At 41.9% G+C, this 20905-nt stretch overlaps 1 protein-coding gene across 1 annotated transcript in view; it reads right to left on the minus strand.

The window, feature by feature from the left end:
• SORBS3 (sorbin and SH3 domain containing 3) overlaps positions 1-20905 on the minus strand; it is a 93010-nt gene that overhangs the window by 33030 nt on the left and 39075 nt on the right. The window contains exons 10-11 of the mRNA XM_067470618.1: positions 15472-15518; positions 4826-4974 (exon numbers count right to left, since the gene is read on the minus strand). Coding sequence (XP_067326719.1) covers positions 4826-4974; positions 15472-15518 — 196 coding nt within the window. The remainder of the gene's footprint in view (positions 1-4825; positions 4975-15471; positions 15519-20905) is intronic.

A 20905-nucleotide genomic window follows, 5' to 3' on the forward strand; every position in this document is an offset into this window, starting at 1 on the left:
AGGTGTGGTGGACTTCAACTCCCACAATTCCTTGAGGCCAAGGTAAGCCTTTGGAGAGAATGCCGAGCCTCAAGGAATTGTGGGAGTTGAAGTCCACCACACCTGGAGGGCCGAAGGTTCCCCATGCCTGTTCTAGAGGCATTTCTCCTGACGTTTCGCCTGCATCTATGGCAAGCATCCTCAGAGGTAGTGAGGTCTGTTGGAATTAGGACAATGGGTTTATATATCTGTGGAATGGCTGGGGTGGGGCAGTCCACCCCAGCCATTCTCTGCTGGAGCTAGGTGTGAATGTTTCAACTGACCACCTTCATTAGCATTTGAAGGCCTGCCTGAGCCTGGGAAAATCTTTTGTTGAGAGGTGTTAAGATGTGCCTGGTTGTTTCCTCTCTGCTGTTTTGCTGTTGTAATTTTCCAGTTCACCATGGAAAAAGAAAAGGAAGGAAGACTGCCTTTTCTAGATGTCCTAGTCATCCGCAAACCAGATCAACAATTGGGTCACACTGTCTACAGAAAACCCACACACACAGGTAGATATCTACATCAAAACTCCAACCATCACCCAAGTCCAAAAAGAAGTCCCATTAAAGCCTTGGCAGACCGTGCAAAAAGAATCTGCAAAGCCCACCTCCTCCAAGATGAACTGAACCACCTCAACTGGGCTCTCCAGGCCAATGGAGACTCCACCTCAGACGTCAGAAGAGCTGCAAGACCACTGAGAAGAAGCCACGAGAGTCAAGATGAAGATCCACCCAGAGGAAAAGTGTTCCTGCCATACATCAAGGGAACCACTGACCGCAGAGGGAAGCTGAGGAGGAAACACAACATACAAACTATCTCCAGACCCACCAAGAAAATCCAACCAATGCTCCGTTCAGCAAAGGACAAGAGGGATCCTCTCACCTCTGCAGGAGTCTACCATTGTGTACCATGCAGCTGTGGACAAGTCTCCATAGGGACCACCAAACGCAGGAGCATTGCCCAAACACGCATCAAGGAACATGAAAGTCTCTGCAGACTACTTGAACCAGAGAAGTCAGCCACAGCAGAGCACCTGATGAACCAGCCTGGACACAGCATATTATTTGAGAACACAGAAATGCTGGACCACTCTCACAACCACCATGTCAGGCTACACAGAGAAGCCATTGACATCCACAAGAAGCATGTGGACAATTTCAACAGAAAGGAAGAGATCATGAAAATGAACAAAATCTGGCTACCAGTATTAAAAAACTCTAAAATTACAACAGCAAAACAACAGAGAAGAAACAACCAGGCACAGATTAACACCTCCCAGCAAGAGATTTTCCCAGGCTCAGGCAGGCCTTCAAATGCTAATGAAGGTGATCTGCTGAAACATTCACACCTAGCTCCAGCAAAGAGTTCTTTGTCCCACCCTGGTCATTCCACAGATATATAAACCCATTGTCCTAATTCCAACAGACCTCACTCCCTCTGAGGATGCTTGCCATAGATGCAGGCGAAACGTCAGGAGAAAATGCCTCTAGAACATGGCCCTATAGCCCGAAAAAACCCACAAGAACCTTATAAAACTACATCTCCCAGGATTCCGTAGCATTGAGCCAAGTTCAAGTGGTGCCAAACTGTATTCATTCCAGTTTGCAGACAAGGTGATGGTTTAGGAAACGAATCTTGAGCCGCAGTGATTTCCATATCTGATCGCTTTAATATACCCTAGGACCAATACAGAATATTGCTTTTTGTGCATTCTCTAATTTTCAGAAATACAGCAAAGGAACGAAATGAATACCTCATTAAAACAATACAAAAACCTTACTAACAAGCTGCACAGTGTCATATATGAGCCAGTAAAGGGAAAGGTTGTCCCCTGACATTAAGTCCAGTCATATCCGACTCGGGGGATAGGTGTGCATCTCCATTTCTAAGCCAAAGAGCCGGCATTGTCCATAGACACCTCCAAGGTCATGTGGCCATCGGCATGACTGCATGGAGCGCTGTTACCATCCCGCCGGAACGATACCTATTAATCTACTCACATTTGCATGTTTTTGAACTGCTAGGTGGGCAGAAGCTGGGGCTAACAGCGGGAGCTCATGCCGTTCCCCCGATTTGAACCGTCAACTTGTCAGTCAGCAAGTTTAGCAACTCAGCAGTTTAACCGACTACAACACCGGGGGCTCCTTCACTATATGAGATAGCTGGCAGTTATTGCCTCTGTCATTTGGGTTTTTTGGATTTTTAAGTCTTTTCCGCTGTTTTTTGGGAGGGGTTTATGAGTGATGGTCACTCCCTGGCCTGAGAGGTGTCTTGTGTCCAAATTTGGTGTCAATTCGTCCAGTGGTTTTCGAGTTATGTTAATCCCACAAACGAACCTGACATTTTTATTTATATAGACTAGCTGTCCCCTGCCATGGGTTGCTGTGGCCTAATTTGTGTATATGTATTTTGTGTGTATATATGTGTTTATGTGTATGTATATATGTTTGTTTGCACGTGCGTGTATATGTGTGTTTGCGTGTGTGTGTGTTTATATATATTAACATAACTCAAAATACAAATATATATAGGTGTCTATATGTTTGTGTATTTGTGTGTTTATATGTGTACATGCATATTGTGTATATGTGTGTGCTTGTCTGTATGCATATTTGTGTCTATATATGTGTCTATGTATATGTGTGTGCATATGTATATGTACATGTATGTGTGCATGTATATATGTATATGTGTGTATATGTATTTGTGTATGTTTGTGCATATATATACACACACACACACACAATGTCTGCATGTGTATATGTATATGAGTGTATTTGTGTATGTATAAAAGCTGTACTTTGGGGTTTTTTAAGTCTGTTCCACTGGGGTTTTGTGTGTGTGTGTGTGGTTCTTTTTGTTTGTTTGTTTGGACACTCGTTGGACTGTTAGATGTATTGTGTCCAAATTTCATGTCAATTTGTCCAGTGGTTTTTGAGTTATGTTAAACCCACTAACGAACATTACATTTTTTATTTATATAGATTAGCTGTACTCGCCATGCTTTAATGCCCAATCTTCCCTCCCTCTTTCTCTCTTTTCTTTGCTCCCTCCTTCCTTCGTTCTTTTCCTTGCTTTTCCTTTTCTTCTTTCCTTCTCTCCTTCCTTCCTTCTCTACCTCTTTCCTTCCTTCCTTTGCTTTTTGCTTTAATTCTTCCTTCTCTCTTTCTTCCCTTCTCTCCTGTTTTCACTCCTTCTTTCCCTCCTTCCTCTGCTCCATCTTTCCTTCCCTTCCTTTTTTCTTTCTTTCTCTCCTTCCTTCCTTCTCTACTTCTTTCTTTCCTTCCCCCTTTTCTTTTCCTTCCACTTTCTCTCCTATCTTCCTTCTCTACCTCTTTCCTTCCTTCGCTTTTTGCTTTCATCCTTCCTTCTCTCTCTTTCTTTCCTTCTCTCCTGTTTTCTTTCCTTCTTTCCCTCCTTCCTCTGCTCCATCTTTCCTTCCCTTCCTTTTTTCTTTCTTTCTCTCCTTCCTTCCTTTTCTACTTCTTTCTTTCCTTCCCCCTTTTCTTTTCCTTCCACTTTCTCTCCTTTCTTCCTTCTCTACCTCTTTCCTTCCTTCGCTTTTTGCTTTCATCCTTCCTTCTCTCTTTCTTTCCTTCTCTCCTGTTTTCTTTCCTTCTTTCCCTCCTTCCTTAGCTCCCTCTTTCCTTCCTTTCCTTTTTTTCTTTCTTTCTCTCCTTCCTTCCTTCTCTATTTTTGTCTTTCCTTCCCCCTTTTCTTTTCCATCCACGTTCTCTCCTTTATTCTTTCTCTACCTCTTCCCTCCTTTGCTTTTTGCTTTCATCCTTCCTTCTCTCTTTCCTTCTCTCCCATTTTCACTCTTTCTTTCCCTCTTTCCTCCACTCCCTCTTTCCCTCCTTTCCTTTTTTCTTTCTCTCTCTCCTTCCTTCCTTCTCTACTTCTTTCTTTCCTTCCCCCTTTTCTTTTCCATCCATTTTCTCTCCTTTCTTCCTTCTCTACCTCTTTCCTTCCTTCCTTCGCTCTTTGCTTCGATGCTTCCTTCTCTTTCCTTCTTTCTTTCCCTCCCTCTTTCTTTCTTTCTTTCTTTCTTTCTTTCGCTCCTTCCCTCCCTCCCTCGTCCTTCTCTACCTTATTCCTTCCTTCCTTCGCTCTTTGCTTCCATGCTTCCTTCCCTCTTGCCTTCTTTCTTTCCCTCCCTCTTTCTCTCTTTCTCTCCTTCCTTCCTTCGCTCTTTGCTTCCATGCTTCCTTCCCTCTTTCCTTCTTTCTTTCCCTCCCTCTTTCTCTCTTTTTCTCCTTCCTACCTTCCTTCCTTCCTTCCTTCGCTCTTTGCTTCCATGCTTCCTTCCCTCTTTCCTTCTTTCTTTCTTTCCCTCCCTCCCTCCCTCCCTCTTTCTCTTTCTTTCTTTCTTTCTTTCTTTCTTTCTTTCTCTCCTTCCTTCCCTTTCTTCCTGTCTTGTCATTTAGCTTTTTGACATTTAGCTTTTTGGGGTTTTCAAGTCCTTTCCACTGAGTGATGGACACTTGTTAGGGGTATTGTACCCAAATTTGGTGTCAGTTCATCCAGTGGTTTTTGAGTTACATTAATCCCACAAACGAACATGACATTGTTATTTACATAGATGTAGATCAGGCCTGGGCAAACTTCAGCCCTCCAGGTGTTTTGGACTCCAACTCCCACAATCCCCAACAGCCGGTGGGAATTCCCCTTCATAGAGGGGCTTGGTATGCATAGATTGTCCCTCTAGTGACACGTATGTTGACATCTGATTTCTCTTTTCCCAGGCCCAGAAAGGCCAGAGAGAGGAAACCCTCCTCTGGATGGAGATGGAAATCCGGAGCCATACCATTCCTGGGTGGGGAGCTGCTCCAGTTTCCCCTGGGGAGGCCGGGGCTTCCTTTCTCCATCTTCGGGCTGGACAGGATGTGGGGCTGGCTTCCAGGAAGGCTCTTTCCGGCAGAAGGAGAAGGAGAGGCCCCAAGGCTCACCGACGGGCTGGTCGTTTCGACAACAAGAAAGGACAGAAAGAGAAGGCACCGTCAGATGAGCGGATGGGAAGGAGACAAGTCTGCATCGCCCTGTGCATTCCGATACATCCCTATCCAAACTCCGACCCTAGTCTGATGGTCAATCTTTGCTACGAGAATCATAGAATCCTAGAATCCTAGAGTTGGAAGAGACCTCCTGTGCCATCCAGCCCAACCCTAAAGAAGCAGGAAAATCACATTCAAAGCACCCCTGACAGATGGCCATCCAGCCTCTGTTTCAAAGCTTCCAAAGAAGGAGCCTCCACTACACTCTGGGGCAGAGAGTTCCACTGCTGAACAGCTCTCATATAGAATCCTAGAGTTGGGAGAGACCTGGTGGGCCATCCAGTCCAACCCCATTCTGCCAAGAAGCAGGAATATTGCATTCAAATCACCCCTGACAGATGGCCATCCAGCCTCTGTTTCAAAGCTTCCAAAGAAGGAGCCTCCACCACATTCCAGGGCAGAGAGTTCCACTGCTGAACGGCTCTCATATAGAATCCTAGAGTTGGAAGAGACCTCCTGGGCCATCATCCAGTCCAACCCCATTCTGCCAAGAAGCAGGAATATTGCATTCAAATCACCCCTGACAGATGGCCATCCAGCCTCTGTTTAAAAGCTTCCAAAGAAGGAGCCTCCAACACATTCCAGGGCAGAGAGTTCCACTGCTGAACAGCTCTCATATAGAATCCAAGAGTTGGAAGAGACCTCCTGGGCCATCCAGTCCAACCCCTTTCTACCAAGAAGCAGGAATATTGCATTCAAATCACCCCTAACAGATGGCCATCCAGCCTCTGTTTCAAAGCTTCCAAAGAAAGGAGCCTCCACCACATTCCAGGGCAGAGAGTTCCACTGCTGAACAGCTCTCATATAGAATCCTAGAGTTGGAAGAGACCTGGTGGGCCATCCAGTCCAACCCCATTCTGCCAAGAAGCAGGAATATTGCATTCAAAGCACCCCTGACAGATGGCCATCAAGCCTCTGTTTCAAAGCTTCCAAAGAAGGAGCCTCCACTACACTCTGGGGCAGAGAGTTCCACTGCTGAACAGCTCTCACATAGAATCCTAGAGTTGGAAGAGACCTGGTGGGCCATCCAGTCCAACCCCTTTCTGCCAAGAAGCAGGAATATTGCATCCAGAGCACCCCTGACAGATGGCCATCCAGCCTCTGTTTAAAAGCTTCCAAAGAAGGAGCATCTACCACACTCTGGGGCAGAGAGTTCCACTGCTGAACGGCTCTCACAGTCAGGAAGTTCTTCCTAATGTATTGGAGCATTGATGAGAATCACCCTCTGGGTTCGTTCACTTAGCCAATTACAGATCCACCTAACCACTCCCAATCTTTGATGCACTTCCACATTTCCAGACCTTCTGATTCCAAGGCTCTTACGTTTTCCAGTTTTTGGGAGGAGGGGAAGCATGCAAAGGACGGAGAAGCAAAGCAAAGAGAGAGGGAAGCCTTGACCTCCAAGATGTTGGCCTCACCTTCTCCCCTTCCAAAGCATCCGCTCCTCCGCATTTCCTTTCCGCAAACCCTCATCCCTGCCCCGGGCCCCTAGGCAGGAACCATGGAGGCGGCAACCAGAAACTGGCAAACAACAAGACTTCTTGCAGAAGTTTGACTCTACTTTTTAAAGAGACAGCACCTTCCTTCCCGGAAGAGGCAAGAAGGAGCAGAAGAGGAGAAGTGGCTGCTTCCTGTCTATTTAGGATACATTATTATTGTTGTTATTATTAGCATAACAAGATTAGTACACAATAATGATCACTCTGCTGGCTGTTGTATTGCATCACTTCCCAAGTGTCTAGGACTGTGTGATATATCAACGAATAATGTGAGCAGATCCGAGTAGGGTGGCCTTCTGCAGCTGACTGGTGGTAATTTGTTCAGCGCCGATTGTTTTTAAGTGCAGGCCAAGGTCCTGAGGCACTGCACCCAGTGTGCCAATCACCACTGGGACCACCTTGACTGGCTTGTGCCAGAGTCTTTGCAGTTTGAGCTTTAAATAATAATAATAATAATTATTATTATTATTTGAAACACAACAAGATGAGTACACAGCTTTTGTATTGGATCACACGTCAGACACTTCCCAATTGTCTAGGACTGTGTAATGTATCGGCGAATAATGCGAGCAGATCCGAGTAGGTTGGTCTTCTGCAGCTGACAGGTGGTAATTTGGTCAGCGCCGATTGTTTTTAAGTGCCGGCCAAGGTCCTGAGGCACTGCACCCAGTGTGCCGATCACCACTGGGACCCCCTTGACTGGCTTGTGCCAGAGTCTTTGCAGTTCGAGCTTTAAATAATAATAATTATTACTATCATTATTATTTGAAACACAACAAGATGAGTACACAGCTTTTGTATTGGATCACACGTCAGACACTTCCCAATTGTCTAGGACTGTGTAATGTATCGGCGAATAATGCATGCAGATCCAAGTAGAGTGGCCTTTTGCAATTGGCAGATGGTAATCTTGTCAGCGCCAATTATCTTTAAGTTATTATTATTATGTTTATTTATACTCATTTTTTCTCTCTCTGCAAGGAGACCCAAGGCAGGTATGTATCTATTATTATTATTATTATATATTATAGTACTATAATATATGATTATATTTATTCATACCCCACTTTTTCTCTCTGCAAGGAGACTCAAAGGGGCTTGTGTCCCCTATTATTATTATTATTATTATTATTATTATTATTATTATTTGAAACACAACAAGATGAGTCTACAGCAAACAAGGTCACTCTGCTGGCTTTTGTATTGGATCACTTCCCAATTGTCTAGGACTGTTTGATGTATCGGTGAATGATGCGAGCAGATCCGAGTAGGGTGGCCTTCTGCAGCTGACAGGTGGTAATTTGGTCAGCACCGATTGTTTTTAAGTGCAGGCCAAGGTCTTGAGGCACTGCACCCAGTGTGCCAATCACCACTGGGACCATCTTGACTAGCTTGTGCAGGAGTCTTTACAGTTTGATCTTTAAATAATAATAATTATTATTATTATTTGAAACACAACAAGATGAGTCCACAGCAAACAAGATCACTCTGACGGCCGTAGTATTGGATCACACATCGGACCCTTCCCAAGTGTCTAAGGCTGTGTGATGTATCAGCGAATGATGCGTGCAGATCCAAGTAGGGTGGCCTTTTGCAGCTAATAGATGGTAATTTTGTAAGTGCTGATTGTTTTTAAGTGCAGGTCAAGGTCTATAGGCGCTGCACCCAGTGTACTGATCACCACTGGGACCACCTTGACTATCTTGTGCCAGAATCTTTGCAGTTCGATCTTTAAATAATAATCATCATCATCATTATTTGAAACACAAAAAGATGAGTCCACAGAAAACAAGATCACTATGCTAGCTTTTGTAATGGATCACACGTTGGGCATGTCCCAATTGTCAGATGGTAATTTTGTTAGCACTGATTGTTTTTAAGTGCGGGTCAAGGTCTTTAGGCACTGCACCCAGTGTGCCGATCACCACAACAGGATGACTCCACAGTAAACAAGACCACTCTGCTGGCTGTAGAATTGGATCACACACTGGACACTTCCCAATTGTCTAGGACTGTGTGATGTATCAGTGAATGATGTGTGCAGATTCAAGTAGGGTGGCCTTTTGCAGCTGGCAGATGGTAATTTTGTCAGCGGCGATTGTTTTTAAGTGCAGGCCAAGGTCTTTAGGCACTGCACCCAGTGTGCCCATCACCACTGGGACCACCTTGACTGGCTTGTGCCAGAGTCTTTGCAGTTTGATCTTTAAATAATAATAATAATAATAATAATAATAATAATAATAATAAGTAATCACTGTGTAATCACACGTGCCAGAGACCGCCATGACGTGCACCTCACAAGAGCCATGACAGGTGCTGATGACCGCTGGACTGACCACAGGCTGATCCAATCCATGATGGCTATCAAGATCGCTCCCAAGCGCAGACTCCAAGGAAGGAAGGCAAGGCGCAAAATGAACACCCAAGCCCTCCAGACGAGCCCATCTCCAAACAGCACTCAAGGACCATCTCCCCACAGAATACCCCGAAAATGTTGAGGAACATTGGAACAAACTGAAGACCTCCATCATCCAAGCCTGCGAAGAAACTATTGGATACCAAGCCAAGAAACATCAAGATTGGTTTGACGAAAATGACAACAAGATCCAACAGCTAATTGACAAGAAAAGGAAAGCCTTCCAAACATGGCAGAGAGACATCAACTGTGCTGCTAAGAAAAAGATCTATGCCAGTGCAAAAACTGAGGTCCAAAGAAGGACAAGAGAGCTCAAGAACATCTGGTGGACAAAGAAGGCTAAAGAAATCCAACACCTGGCAGATACCCATGATGCTCAGGGATTCTTCAAAGCCACAAAGGTCATCTATGGACCAAGAAACCATGGCATACAGCCTCTACGCTAATCATAGAATCAGCATCCTAGAATCCAAGAGTTGGAAGAGACCTCCTGGGCCATCATCCAGTCCAACCCCATTCTGCCAAGAAGCAGGAATATTGCATTCAAAGCACCCCTGACAGATGGCCATCCAGCCTCTGCTTCAAAGCTTCCAAAGAAGGAGCCTCCACCACACTCCAGGGCAGAGAGTTCCACTGCTGAACGGCTCTCACAGTCAGGAAGTTCTTCCTCATGTTCAGATGGAATCTCCTCTCTTGTAGTTTGAAGCCATGGCTCCCTTGTGTCCTAGTCTCCAGGGAAGCAGAAAACAAGCTTGCTCCCTCCTCCTCCCTGTGACTTCCCCTCACATCTTGATCCATGGCCCTCATCACGTCTCCTCTCAGCCTTCTCTTCTTCAGGCTAAACATGCCCAGCTCCTTAAGCCGCTCCTCATAGGGCTTGTTCTCCAGACCCTGGATCATTTGAGTCGCCCTCCTCTGGACACATTCCAGCTTGTCAATATCTCTCTTGAGTTGTGGTGCCCAGAATTGGACACAATATTCCAGGTAACGTGGTCTAACCAAGGTGGAATAGAGCATGGGGAGCATGACTTCCCTAGATCTAGATACTATGCTCCTCTTGATGCAGGCCAAAATCCCATTGGCTTTTTTTGCCGCCACATCACATTTCTGGCTCATGTTCACCTTCCTGTCCACGAGGACTCCAAGATCTTTTTCACACATACTGCTCTCAAGCCAGGCATCCCCCATTCTATATCTTTGCATTTCGTTTTTCCTGCCAAAGTGGAGTATCTTTTGTCACTGTTAAATAATAATTATAATTATAATTATAATTATAATTATAATTATTATTATTATTATTATTATTATAAGAAGAATAATATCAGATGGAACCAAACTCCTGAAGGACCAAAACTCAATTGCACTACGTTGGAAAGAACACTACCAAAGCCTCCTGAACCACAGCTCCAATGTGGCCGAAGAGGTCCTCTCACAAATCCCGCAACAAAAACAACCAGGGATGAGCTTGCAGCACTGACTAGTCTGGAAGAAGTCAGCAATGCCATCAGCCAACAAAAGAATAACAAAGCCAGCGGACCTGATGGGATCCCTGCTGAAATCTTGAAAGAGGGAGGACCTGAGCTGACACAACAACTCCACCGGCTCATAGAAAAAGTGTGGGTGACCGAGAAAATTCCAGCAGATTTCAAGGATGCCATCATCATCACCCTCTTCAAAAAAAGGGGGAATAATAATAATAATAATGCTTATGTTGAATGTTTTTATGTTGAATGTTTTTATGTTGAATGTTTTTATATTGAATGTTTTATATTGTGTATAAGCTATTTTAAATTGTAAGTCGCTCGGAGCACTTTGGTGGAGAGCGACTAATTAAGAAATAAAGTGATGATGATGATGATGATGATGATGATGAGTTTGGAAGAAGTCAGCAATGCCATCAGCCAACAAAAAAAATAACAAAGCCAGCGGACCTGATGGGATCCCTGCTGAAATTTTTAAAGAGGGAGGACCTGCGCTGACACAACAACTCCACCAGCTCATAGAAAAAGTGTGGGTGACCAAGAAACTCCCAGCAGATTTTAAGGATGCCACCATCATCACCCTCTTCAAAAAAGGGGAATTATTATTATTATTATTATTATTATTATTATATCCTGCTTATGTTGAATGTTTTTATGTTGAACGTTTTATATTGTGTATAAGCTATTTTAAATTATAAGTCGCTCGGAGCACTTTGGTGGAGAGCGACTAATTAAGAAATAAAGTGATGATGATGATGAGTTTGGAAGAAGTCAGCAATGCCATCAGCCAACAAAAAAAATAACAAAGCCAGCGGACCTGATGGGATCCCTGCTGAAATCTTGAAAGAGGGAGGACCTGAGCTGACACAACAACTCCACCAGCTCATTGAAAAAGTGTGGGCGACCGAGAAAATCCCAGCAGATTTCAAGGATGCCATCATCATCACCCTCTTCAAAAAAAAGGGGAATAATAATTATTATTATTATTATTATTATATCTTGCTTATGTTGAATGTTTTTATGTTGAATGTTTTTATGTTGAATGTTTTTATATTGAATGTTTTATATTGTGTATAAGCTATTTTAAATTGTAAGTCACTCGGAGCACTTTGGTGGAGAGCGACTAATTAAGAAATAAAGTGATGATGATGATGAGTTTGGAAGAAGTCAGCAATGCCATCAGCCAACAAAAAAAATTACAAAGCCAGCGGACCTGATGGGATCCCTGCTGAAATCTTGAAAGAGGGAGGACCTGAGCTGACACAACAACTCCACCAGCTCATAGAAAAAGTGTGGGTGACCGAGAAAATCCCAGCAGATTTCAAGGATGCCATCATCATCACCCTCTTCAAAAAAAAGGGGAATAATAATAATAATAATAATAATAATTATTATTATTATTATATCCTGCTTATGTTGAATGTTTTTATGTTAGAATCATAGAATCATAGAATCAAAGAGTTGGAAGAGACCTCATGGGCCATCCAGTCCAACCCCATTCTGCCAAGAAGCAGGAATATTGCATTCAAATCACCCCCGACAGATGGCCATCCAGCCTCTGCTTCAAAGCTTCCAAAGAAGGAGCCTCCACCACACTCCCTCCGGGGCAGAGAGTTCCACTGCTGAACGGCTCTCCCAGTCAGGAAGTTCTTCCTTATGTTCAGATGGAATCTCCTCTCTTGTAGTTTGAAGCCATTGTTCATTGAATGTTTTTATGTTGAATGTTTTTATATTGAATGTTTTATATTGTGTATAAGCTATTTTAAATTGTAAGTCGCTCAGAGCACTTTGGTGGAGAGCGACTAATTAAGAAATAAAGTGATGATGATGATGAGTTTGGAAGAAGTCAGCAATGCCATCAGCCAACAAAAAAAATAACAAAGCCAGCGGACCTGATGGGATCCCTGCTGAAATCTTGAAAGAGGGAGGACCTGAGCTGACACACCAACTCCACCAGCTCATAGAAAAAGTGGGTGATTGAGAAAATCCCAGCAGATTTCAAGGATGCCACCATCATCACCCTCTTCAAAAAAAAGGGGGAATAATAGTAATAATAATAATATTTATATCCTGCTTATGTTGAATGTTTTTATGTCGAATGTTTTTATATTGAATGTTTTATATTGTGTATAAGCTATTTTAAATTGTAAGTCGCTCTGAGCACCTTAGTGGAGAGCGACTAATTAAAAAATAAAGTGATGATGATGATGATGAGTTTTGAAGAAGTCAGCAATGCCATCAGCCAACAAAAAAAAAAAATAACAAAGCCAGCGGACCTGATGGGATCCCTGCTGAAATCTTGAAAGAGGGAGGACCTGAGCTGACACACCACTCCACCAGCTCATTGAAAAAGTGTGGGTGACCGAGAAAATCCCAGCAGATTTTAAGGATATAATAATTATATCCTGCTTACGTTGAATGTTTTTATGTTGAATGTTTTTATATTGAATGTTTTATATTGTGTATAAGCTATTTTAAATTGTAAGTCGCTCGGAGCACTTTGGTGGAGAGCGACTATAAGAAATAAAGTGATGATGATGATGAGTTTGGAAGAAGTCAGCAATGCCATCAGCCAACAAAAAAAATAACAAAGCCAGCGGACCGGATGGGATCCCTGCTGAAATCTTAATAATAATAATAATAATAATAATAATAATATCCTGCTTTATCTCCCCAAAGGGAACTCAAAGCAGCTAAAGATATATATCCTTCTCTCATGCCAAGCTGCTCGGGGCAAAAAGTGCCGCACTGATTTATGCCAAGCACATCAGATGATTCTTGCAACGGGGCAAAAGGGTCATGGGATCAGCTTGGCAAAAAATGGTTTTTTTCCTCTTCGTTGGGATGCTTAAACTTCCTGCAGACACAGATGGTTGTTTACCTTTTCCTCCCCCAGACCTAAAGAGAGGAGGGAAGGCGCCTCTACGTTCCCCTCGATCGAAGGGTCCTTCCACCCGCACTATGAATCCCCTCCGAATGCCATGGCGGCATCCTACGGAATGCAAGGATTGCGGATTTCGGGAGAGTTTATTATTTTGCAATGCTCAGCTGGAGAGCTCTAGTGCTGAACGAGAATGCCAAACATTCCACAGAAGGAGCCAAGAACACTCAGGAGACGGAAGCAAACTGGGACTCACAGGGTGCAGCAGCATCGTCACCATCGGCTATCACTCCTCGCATCTACGCCGTAGACTTAATGCAGTTTGACGCATCTTTAACCACCATGGGTCAATGCTATGGAGTTGGGAGTTGTAGTTGGGTGAACAACCAGCACTCTTTGGCAAAGAGTGCAACTCTGATGAATCCATTGCAATGAGCCACAACAGTGGTGCCAAACTGCATTAATACTACAGTGTAGATCAGGCATGGGCAAATCTGGGCCCTCCAGGTGTTTTGGACTCCAACTCCCACAATTCCTGACAGCCTACCGGCTGTTAGGAATTGTGGGAGTTGAAATCCAAAACACCTGGAGGGCCCATGTTTGCTCATGCCATATCTACCCAGTCTATACTATGGAATCATGGGAGTTGTAGTTTGGTGCTGCACCACCCATGCCTGATCCATGTCTTTTGTTAGATGAGTGTAGTAACCTTGAGTTTGGGAGTTGTAGTTCACCTATAGCCAGAGAGCACTGTGGATTCAAACAATAATGGATCTGGACCACAATTGGCATGAATACTCAAAATACCAAAATGTGAATACTGGTGGAGTTTGGGGAAAATAGACCTTGACATTTGGGAGTTGTAGTTGCTGGGATTTATAGTTCACCTACAATCAAAGAGCATCCTGAACTCCACCAATGAAGGAATTGAACCAAACCTGGCACACAGAACTCCCATGACCAACGGAAAATACTGGAAGTGTTTAATAGGCATTGACCTTGAGTTTGGGAGTTGTAGTTCATATTACATTCAGAGAGCACTCAAGCAATTATAGATCTGGACCAAACTTAGCATAAATGCTCAATACGCCCAAATGTGAACACTGGTGGGGTTTGAGGAAAATAGATCTTGACATTTGGGAGTTGTAGTTGCTGGGATTTATAGTTCCCCTACAATCAAAGAGCGTTCTGAACTCCACCAATGAAGGAATTGAACCAATCCTGATACACAGAACTCCAACGACCAATAGAAAAAAAATACTGGGAGGGTTTGGTGGGCATTGACCTTGAGTTTAGGAGTTGTAGTTCACCTACATCCAGAGAGCCCTGTGGACTCAAACAATGATGGATCTGGACCAAACTCTACACGGATACTCAATATGCTCAAATGTGAACACTGGTGGAGTTTGGGGGAAAAAGACCTTGACATTTGGGAGTTGTAGTTGTTAGGATTTATAGTTCACCTATAATCAAGGACCACCCTGAACTCCACCAATGAAGGAATTGAACCAAACTTGGCACACAGAACTCCCGTGACCAACAGAAAATACTGGAAGTGTTTTATAGGTATTGACCTTGAGTTTTGGAGTTGTAGTTCACTTACATCAAGGGAGCACTGTGGACACAAGCAATGATGGATCTGGACCAAACTTGGCATGAATACTCAAAATACCCAAATGTGAGTACTGGTGGATTTTGGGGAAAATAAACCTTGACATTTGGGAGTTGTAGTTGCTGGGATTTATAGTTCACCTACAATCACAGTGCATCCTGAACTTCACAAATGATGGAATTGAACCAAATGCTTAAGTGGCTGAAGGGGAAAAAGAAAAGGGCCTGGGGCTGTTAGGAATGATGGGAGTTGGAGTCCAAAACACCTGGAATGCCCCAGTTTGCCCATGCCTGGTCTACACTGTCATATAACCTAGTTCAAAGCCGATAATCTGGAATTAACGCAGTCTGACACCACTTGAACTCCACTGCCCAATGCTACCCATGTTGCAGGCTCACAAAACTCATAGAGAGGATTCCTATCCAAAGCTGGAGCAGTTAAAGCGGTTTCAAAGCGGTACAATTCTGCAGTGTGGCCTCAATCCCCCCAAATGGCTGTGTCTTTACTCACCTCCGGGCAGGAAAAGCAGGAGAAGGAGGACAGGAGGAGCCCAAAACCTGCGGAGAAGAAAGAAGAGAGAGGGAAAAGAGGAGGAGAAGGAGAAGGAAGGAAGGAAGGAGGGAAAGAGGAGTGGAAAGCAGCAAGCAGCCCAGGCTCTGCTGGCGCCGCCGCTGGGTCCTAAAGCCCTCCCTCTTTCCACTCCACTTGGATAAAACTTCCTTTTTGGGGGACACCAGATGTTGTCAACAGCGACCAAATGAGACAGTTGACATCCATTGACACCCATGTCCCACTTAGATAGTTTTGAACGGCATACATTGATGGGGCCCCAGCAAGAAAAAGCTCCTTTGGGATCTACCCAAAGCCCTTATGTCACTATGTAACACTATGTAATTCTTTTTTGTTCATGGGTTACAAATGCCATTTCCGAATTGGTTCCTAATTAAACTGTTGATTAAAATGGGTTGTTGTAGGTTTTTCCGGGCTATATGGCCATGGTCTGGAGGCAATTTTTCTCCTGACGTTTCGCCTGCATCCATGGCAAGCATCCTCAGAGGTAGTGAGGTCTGTTGGAAGTAGGAAAAATGGGTTTATATATCTGTGAAATGACCAGGGTGGGACAAAGGACTCTTGTCTGTTGGGGCTAGGTGGGAATGTTTCAACAGTGTTGTTGTAGGTTTTTCCGGGCTATATGGCCATGGTCTAGAGGCATTCCCTCCTGACGTTTCGCCTGCATCTGTGGCAAGCATCCTCAGAGGTAGTGAGGTCTGTTGGAAGTAGGAAAAATGGGTTTATATATCTGTGGAATAATGACCAGGGTGGGACAAAGGACTCTTGTCTGCTGGAGCTAGGTGGGAATGTTTCAACAGTGTTGTTGTAGGTTTTTCCGGGCTATATGGCCATGGTCTGGAGGCAATTTTTCTCCTGACGTTTCGCCTGCATCCATGGCAAGCATCCTCAGAGGTAGTGAGGTCTGTTGGAAGTAGGAAAAATGGGTTTATATATCTGTGAAATGACCAGGGTGGGACAAAGGACTCTTGTCTGTTGGGGCTAGGTGGGAATGTTTCAACAGTGTTGTTGTAGGTTTTTCCGGGCTATATGGCCATGGTCTAGAGGCATTCCCTCCTGACGTTTCGCCTGCATCTGTGGCAAGCATCCTCAGAGGTAGTGAGGTCTGTTGGAAGTAGGAAAAATGGGTTTATATATCTGTGGAATAATGACCAGGGTGGGACAAAGGACTCTTGTCTGCTGGAGCTAGGTGGGAATGTTTCAACAGTGTTGTTGTAGGTTTTTCCGGGCTATATGGCCATGGTCTGGAGGCAATTTTTCTCCTGACGTTTCGCCTGCATCCATGGCAAGCATCCTCAGAGGTAGTGAGGTCTGTTGGAACTAGGAAAAATGGGTTTATATATCTGTGGAATAATGACCAGGGTGGGACAAAGGACTCTTGTCTGTTGGGGCTAGGTGTGAAGGTTTCAACTGACCACCTTGATTAGCAATGGCTTGGCAGCGCCTGGGGGGAATCTTTTGTTGAGAGTGATTTCATGTGCCTGTTTGTTTCCCCTCTGCTGTTTTGCTGCTGTAATTTTTGAGTTTTTTAATACTGGTAGCCAGATTAAATTTTTATTTATTTAAAATTTTATGTTGATTAAAATTTTATTTGTATTTTATTATTTTAATATTTTATTATTATTATTATATGATAGCCATGTATAAATATGTGAGAGGAAGCCACAGGGAGGAGGAGGAGGGAGCAAGCATCCTTTCTGCTTCCCTGGAGACTAGGACGCAATGGAGCAATGGCTTCAAACTACAAGAGAGGAGATTGCACCTGAACATGAGGAAGAACTTCCTGACTGTGAGAGCCGTTCAGCAGTGGAACTCTCTGCCCCGGAGGGAGTGTGGTGGAGGCTCCTTCTTTGGAAGCTTTGAAGCAGAGGCTGGTTGGCCATCTGTCAGGGGTGCTTTGAATGCAATATTCCTGCTTCTTAGCAGAATGGGGTTGGACTGGATGATGGCCCAGGAGGTCTCTTCCCACTCTAGGATTCTATGACTGTTAGAGCCGTTCAGCAGTGGAACTCTCTGCCCCGAAGGGAGTGTGGTGGAGGCTCCTTCTTTGGAAGCTTTGAAGCAGAGGCTGGATGGCCATCTGTCAGGGGTGCTTTGAATGCAATATTCCTGCTTCTTGGCAGAATGGGGTTGGACTGGATGATGGCCCAGGAGGTCTCCTCCAACTCTAGGATTCTATGACTGTTAGAGCCGTTCAGCAGTGGAACTCTCTGCCCCGAAGGGAGTGTGGTGGAGGCTCCTTCTTTGGAAGCTTTGAAGCAGAGGCTGGATGGCCATCTGTCAGGGGTGCTTTGAATGCAATATTCCTGCTTCTTGGCAGAATGGGGTTGGACTGGATGATGGCCCAGGAGGTCTCCTCCAACTCTAGGATTCTATGACTGTTAGAGCCGTTCAGCAGTGGAACTCTCTGCCCCGAAGGGAGTGTGGTGGAGGCTCCTTCTTTGGAAGCTTTGAAGCAGAGGCTGGATGGCCATCTGCCAGGGCTGCTTTGAATGCAATATTCCTGCTTCTTGGCAGAATGGGGTTGGACTGGATGATGGCCCAGGAGGTCTCCTCCAACTCTAGGATTCTATGACTGTGAGAGCCGTTCAGCAGTGGAACTCTCTGCCCCGGAGGGAGTGTGGTGGAGGCTCCTTCTTTGGAAGCTTTGAAGCAGAGGCTGGATGGCCATCTGCCAGGGGTGCTTTGAATGCAATATTCCTGCTTCTTGGCAGAATGGGGTTGGACTGGATGATGGCCCATGAGGTCTCTTCCAACTCTTGGATTCTAGGATTCTATTATTATTTATTCTACAATTATATATAAATATAATTATATACATTATATATAATGATAATGATAATTATTTATTTATTTAGAACTTTTCTATCCCGGTCTTCTCACCTCCGACGAGGGACTCAGGCCGGTTTACAACAGAGGAGTTCATACACAATAGTTGAAACATCACATCCTATAAAACTCTAATATAAAACACATTAAAATACAATCATATAATTCCATAAGGCCAAGTCGTCCGAATAAAATCACTATTCATCCCCATCCGTCCGTGTGGTCAAGGGTTATTGACTCACTCATCAAATGCCAGGTTCCAAAGCCAGGTTTTCACCAACTTTCTAAAGGTCAGGAGGGATGGGGCCTGTCTTATTTCCCTTGGGAGGGCATTCCAGAGCTGAGGGGCCACCACCGAGAAGGCCCTGTCCCTCGTCCCCACCAGACGTGATTGCAAAGGTGGTGGGACCGAGAGCAGGGCCCCTCCAGAAGATCTTAACAACCTTGATGTTTCGTAGGGGAGAATCATTAATTAAAATGGCAAAAATACAGTCATATGATTACAGTGGCCAGTCGTCATCAAAGTCCTTACTCGTCGTCATCCATCCATATCACAGGATCATGGCTCATTCGTTGAATGCCAATCCCCAAAGCCAGGTTTTCACCTGTTTCGTAAATGTTAAGATCGAAGGGGCAGTTCTGATCTCCAGTGGAAGGGAGTTCCAGAGTCGAGGGGCCACCACCGAGAAGGCCCTGTATCTCATCCCCACCAGACGCACCTGTGAGGCCGGTGGGACCGAGAGCAGGGCCCCTCCAGACGATCTTAGTAATCTTGATGGTTCATAGGGGAGGATACGTTCGGAGAGGTAAACTGGGCCGGAGTCGTTTAGGGATTTATAGGTCAACACCAGCACTTTGAATTGTGCTCGGAAGCTAATTGGCAGCCAGTGGAGCTGGTGCAACAGAGGAGTAGTATGCTCCCTGTACCCCGCTTCCGTTAGTAATCTGGCCTCCACTCGTTGGACTAGTTGTAGCTTCCGGGCAGTCTTCAGAGGCAACCCCATGTAGAGAGCGTTGCAGTAGTCTATATGGGATGTAACCAGAGCGTGGACCACTGTGGCCAAGTCAGGCTTCCCAAAGTACAGGAAGTTTTATTATCTTTATTTATTTTAATATTTTATTATTATTTATATTATTAATATATATAATAAAATAAATATTATACTTTATATATATATATATAAAAATAATTAATACTGCTTTATTATTCATTTATTTTTATTTTTATTTTATTATTGTATTTTATTATTTTATTATTATTTATTCTATAATTATATATAAATATGATTATGTACATTGTATATAATCATAATTATATTATATATATGATTATAAATAATATATTTTATTATCTTTATTTATTTTAATATTTTATTATTATTTGTATTATTATTTATATTATTATATATAATTAAATAAATATTATATATAATTATATATAATAATTAATACTGTTTTATTATTCATTTATTTTAATTTTATTATTGTATTTTATTATTTTAATATTTTATTATTATTTATTCTATAATTATATATAAATATAAATATGTACATTATATATAAGTATAATTATATTACATATATGATTATAAATAATATATTTTATTATCTTTATTTTAATATTTTATTATTATTTATATTATTATATATAATTAAATAAATATTATATATAATTTTATATATAATTATAATTAATACTGTTTTATTATTCATTTATTTTTATTTTATTATTGTATTTTATTATTTTATTACTATTTATTCTATAATTATATATAAATATAAATATGTACATTATATATAAGTATAATTATATTACATATATGATTATAAATAATATATTTTATTATCTTTATTTTAATATTTTATTATTATTTATATTATTATATATAATTAAATAAATATTATATATAATTTTATATATAATTATAATTAATACTGTTTTATTATTCATTTATTTTTATTTTTATTTTATTATTGTATTTTATTATTTTATTATTATTTATTCTATAATTATATATAAATATGATTACGTACATTATATATAATCATAATTATATTACATATATGATTATAAATAATATATTTTATTATCTTTATTTATTTCAATATTTTATTATTATTATAATATATAATTAAATATTTTATATAATTATATATATTATAATTAATACTGTTTTATTATTCATTTATTTTTATTTTATTATTGTATTTTATTATTTTATTACTATTTATTCTATAATTATATATAAATATAAATATGTACATTATATATAAGTATAATTATATTACATATATGATTATAAATAATATATTTTATTATCTTTATTTATTTCAATATTTTTTTATTATTATTATATATAATTAAATATTTTATATAATCATATATATAATAATTAATACTGTTTTATTATTCATTTATTTTAATTTTATTATTGTATTTTATTATTTTAATATTTTATTATTATTTATTCTATAATTATATATAAATATAAATATGTACATTATATATAAGTATAATTATATTACATATATGATTATAAATAAT

The sequence above is a fragment of the Anolis sagrei genome, chromosome 7, assembly GCF_037176765.1.
Source record: "Anolis sagrei isolate rAnoSag1 chromosome 7, rAnoSag1.mat, whole genome shotgun sequence".
NCBI lineage: Eukaryota > Metazoa > Chordata > Lepidosauria > Squamata > Dactyloidae > Anolis > Anolis sagrei.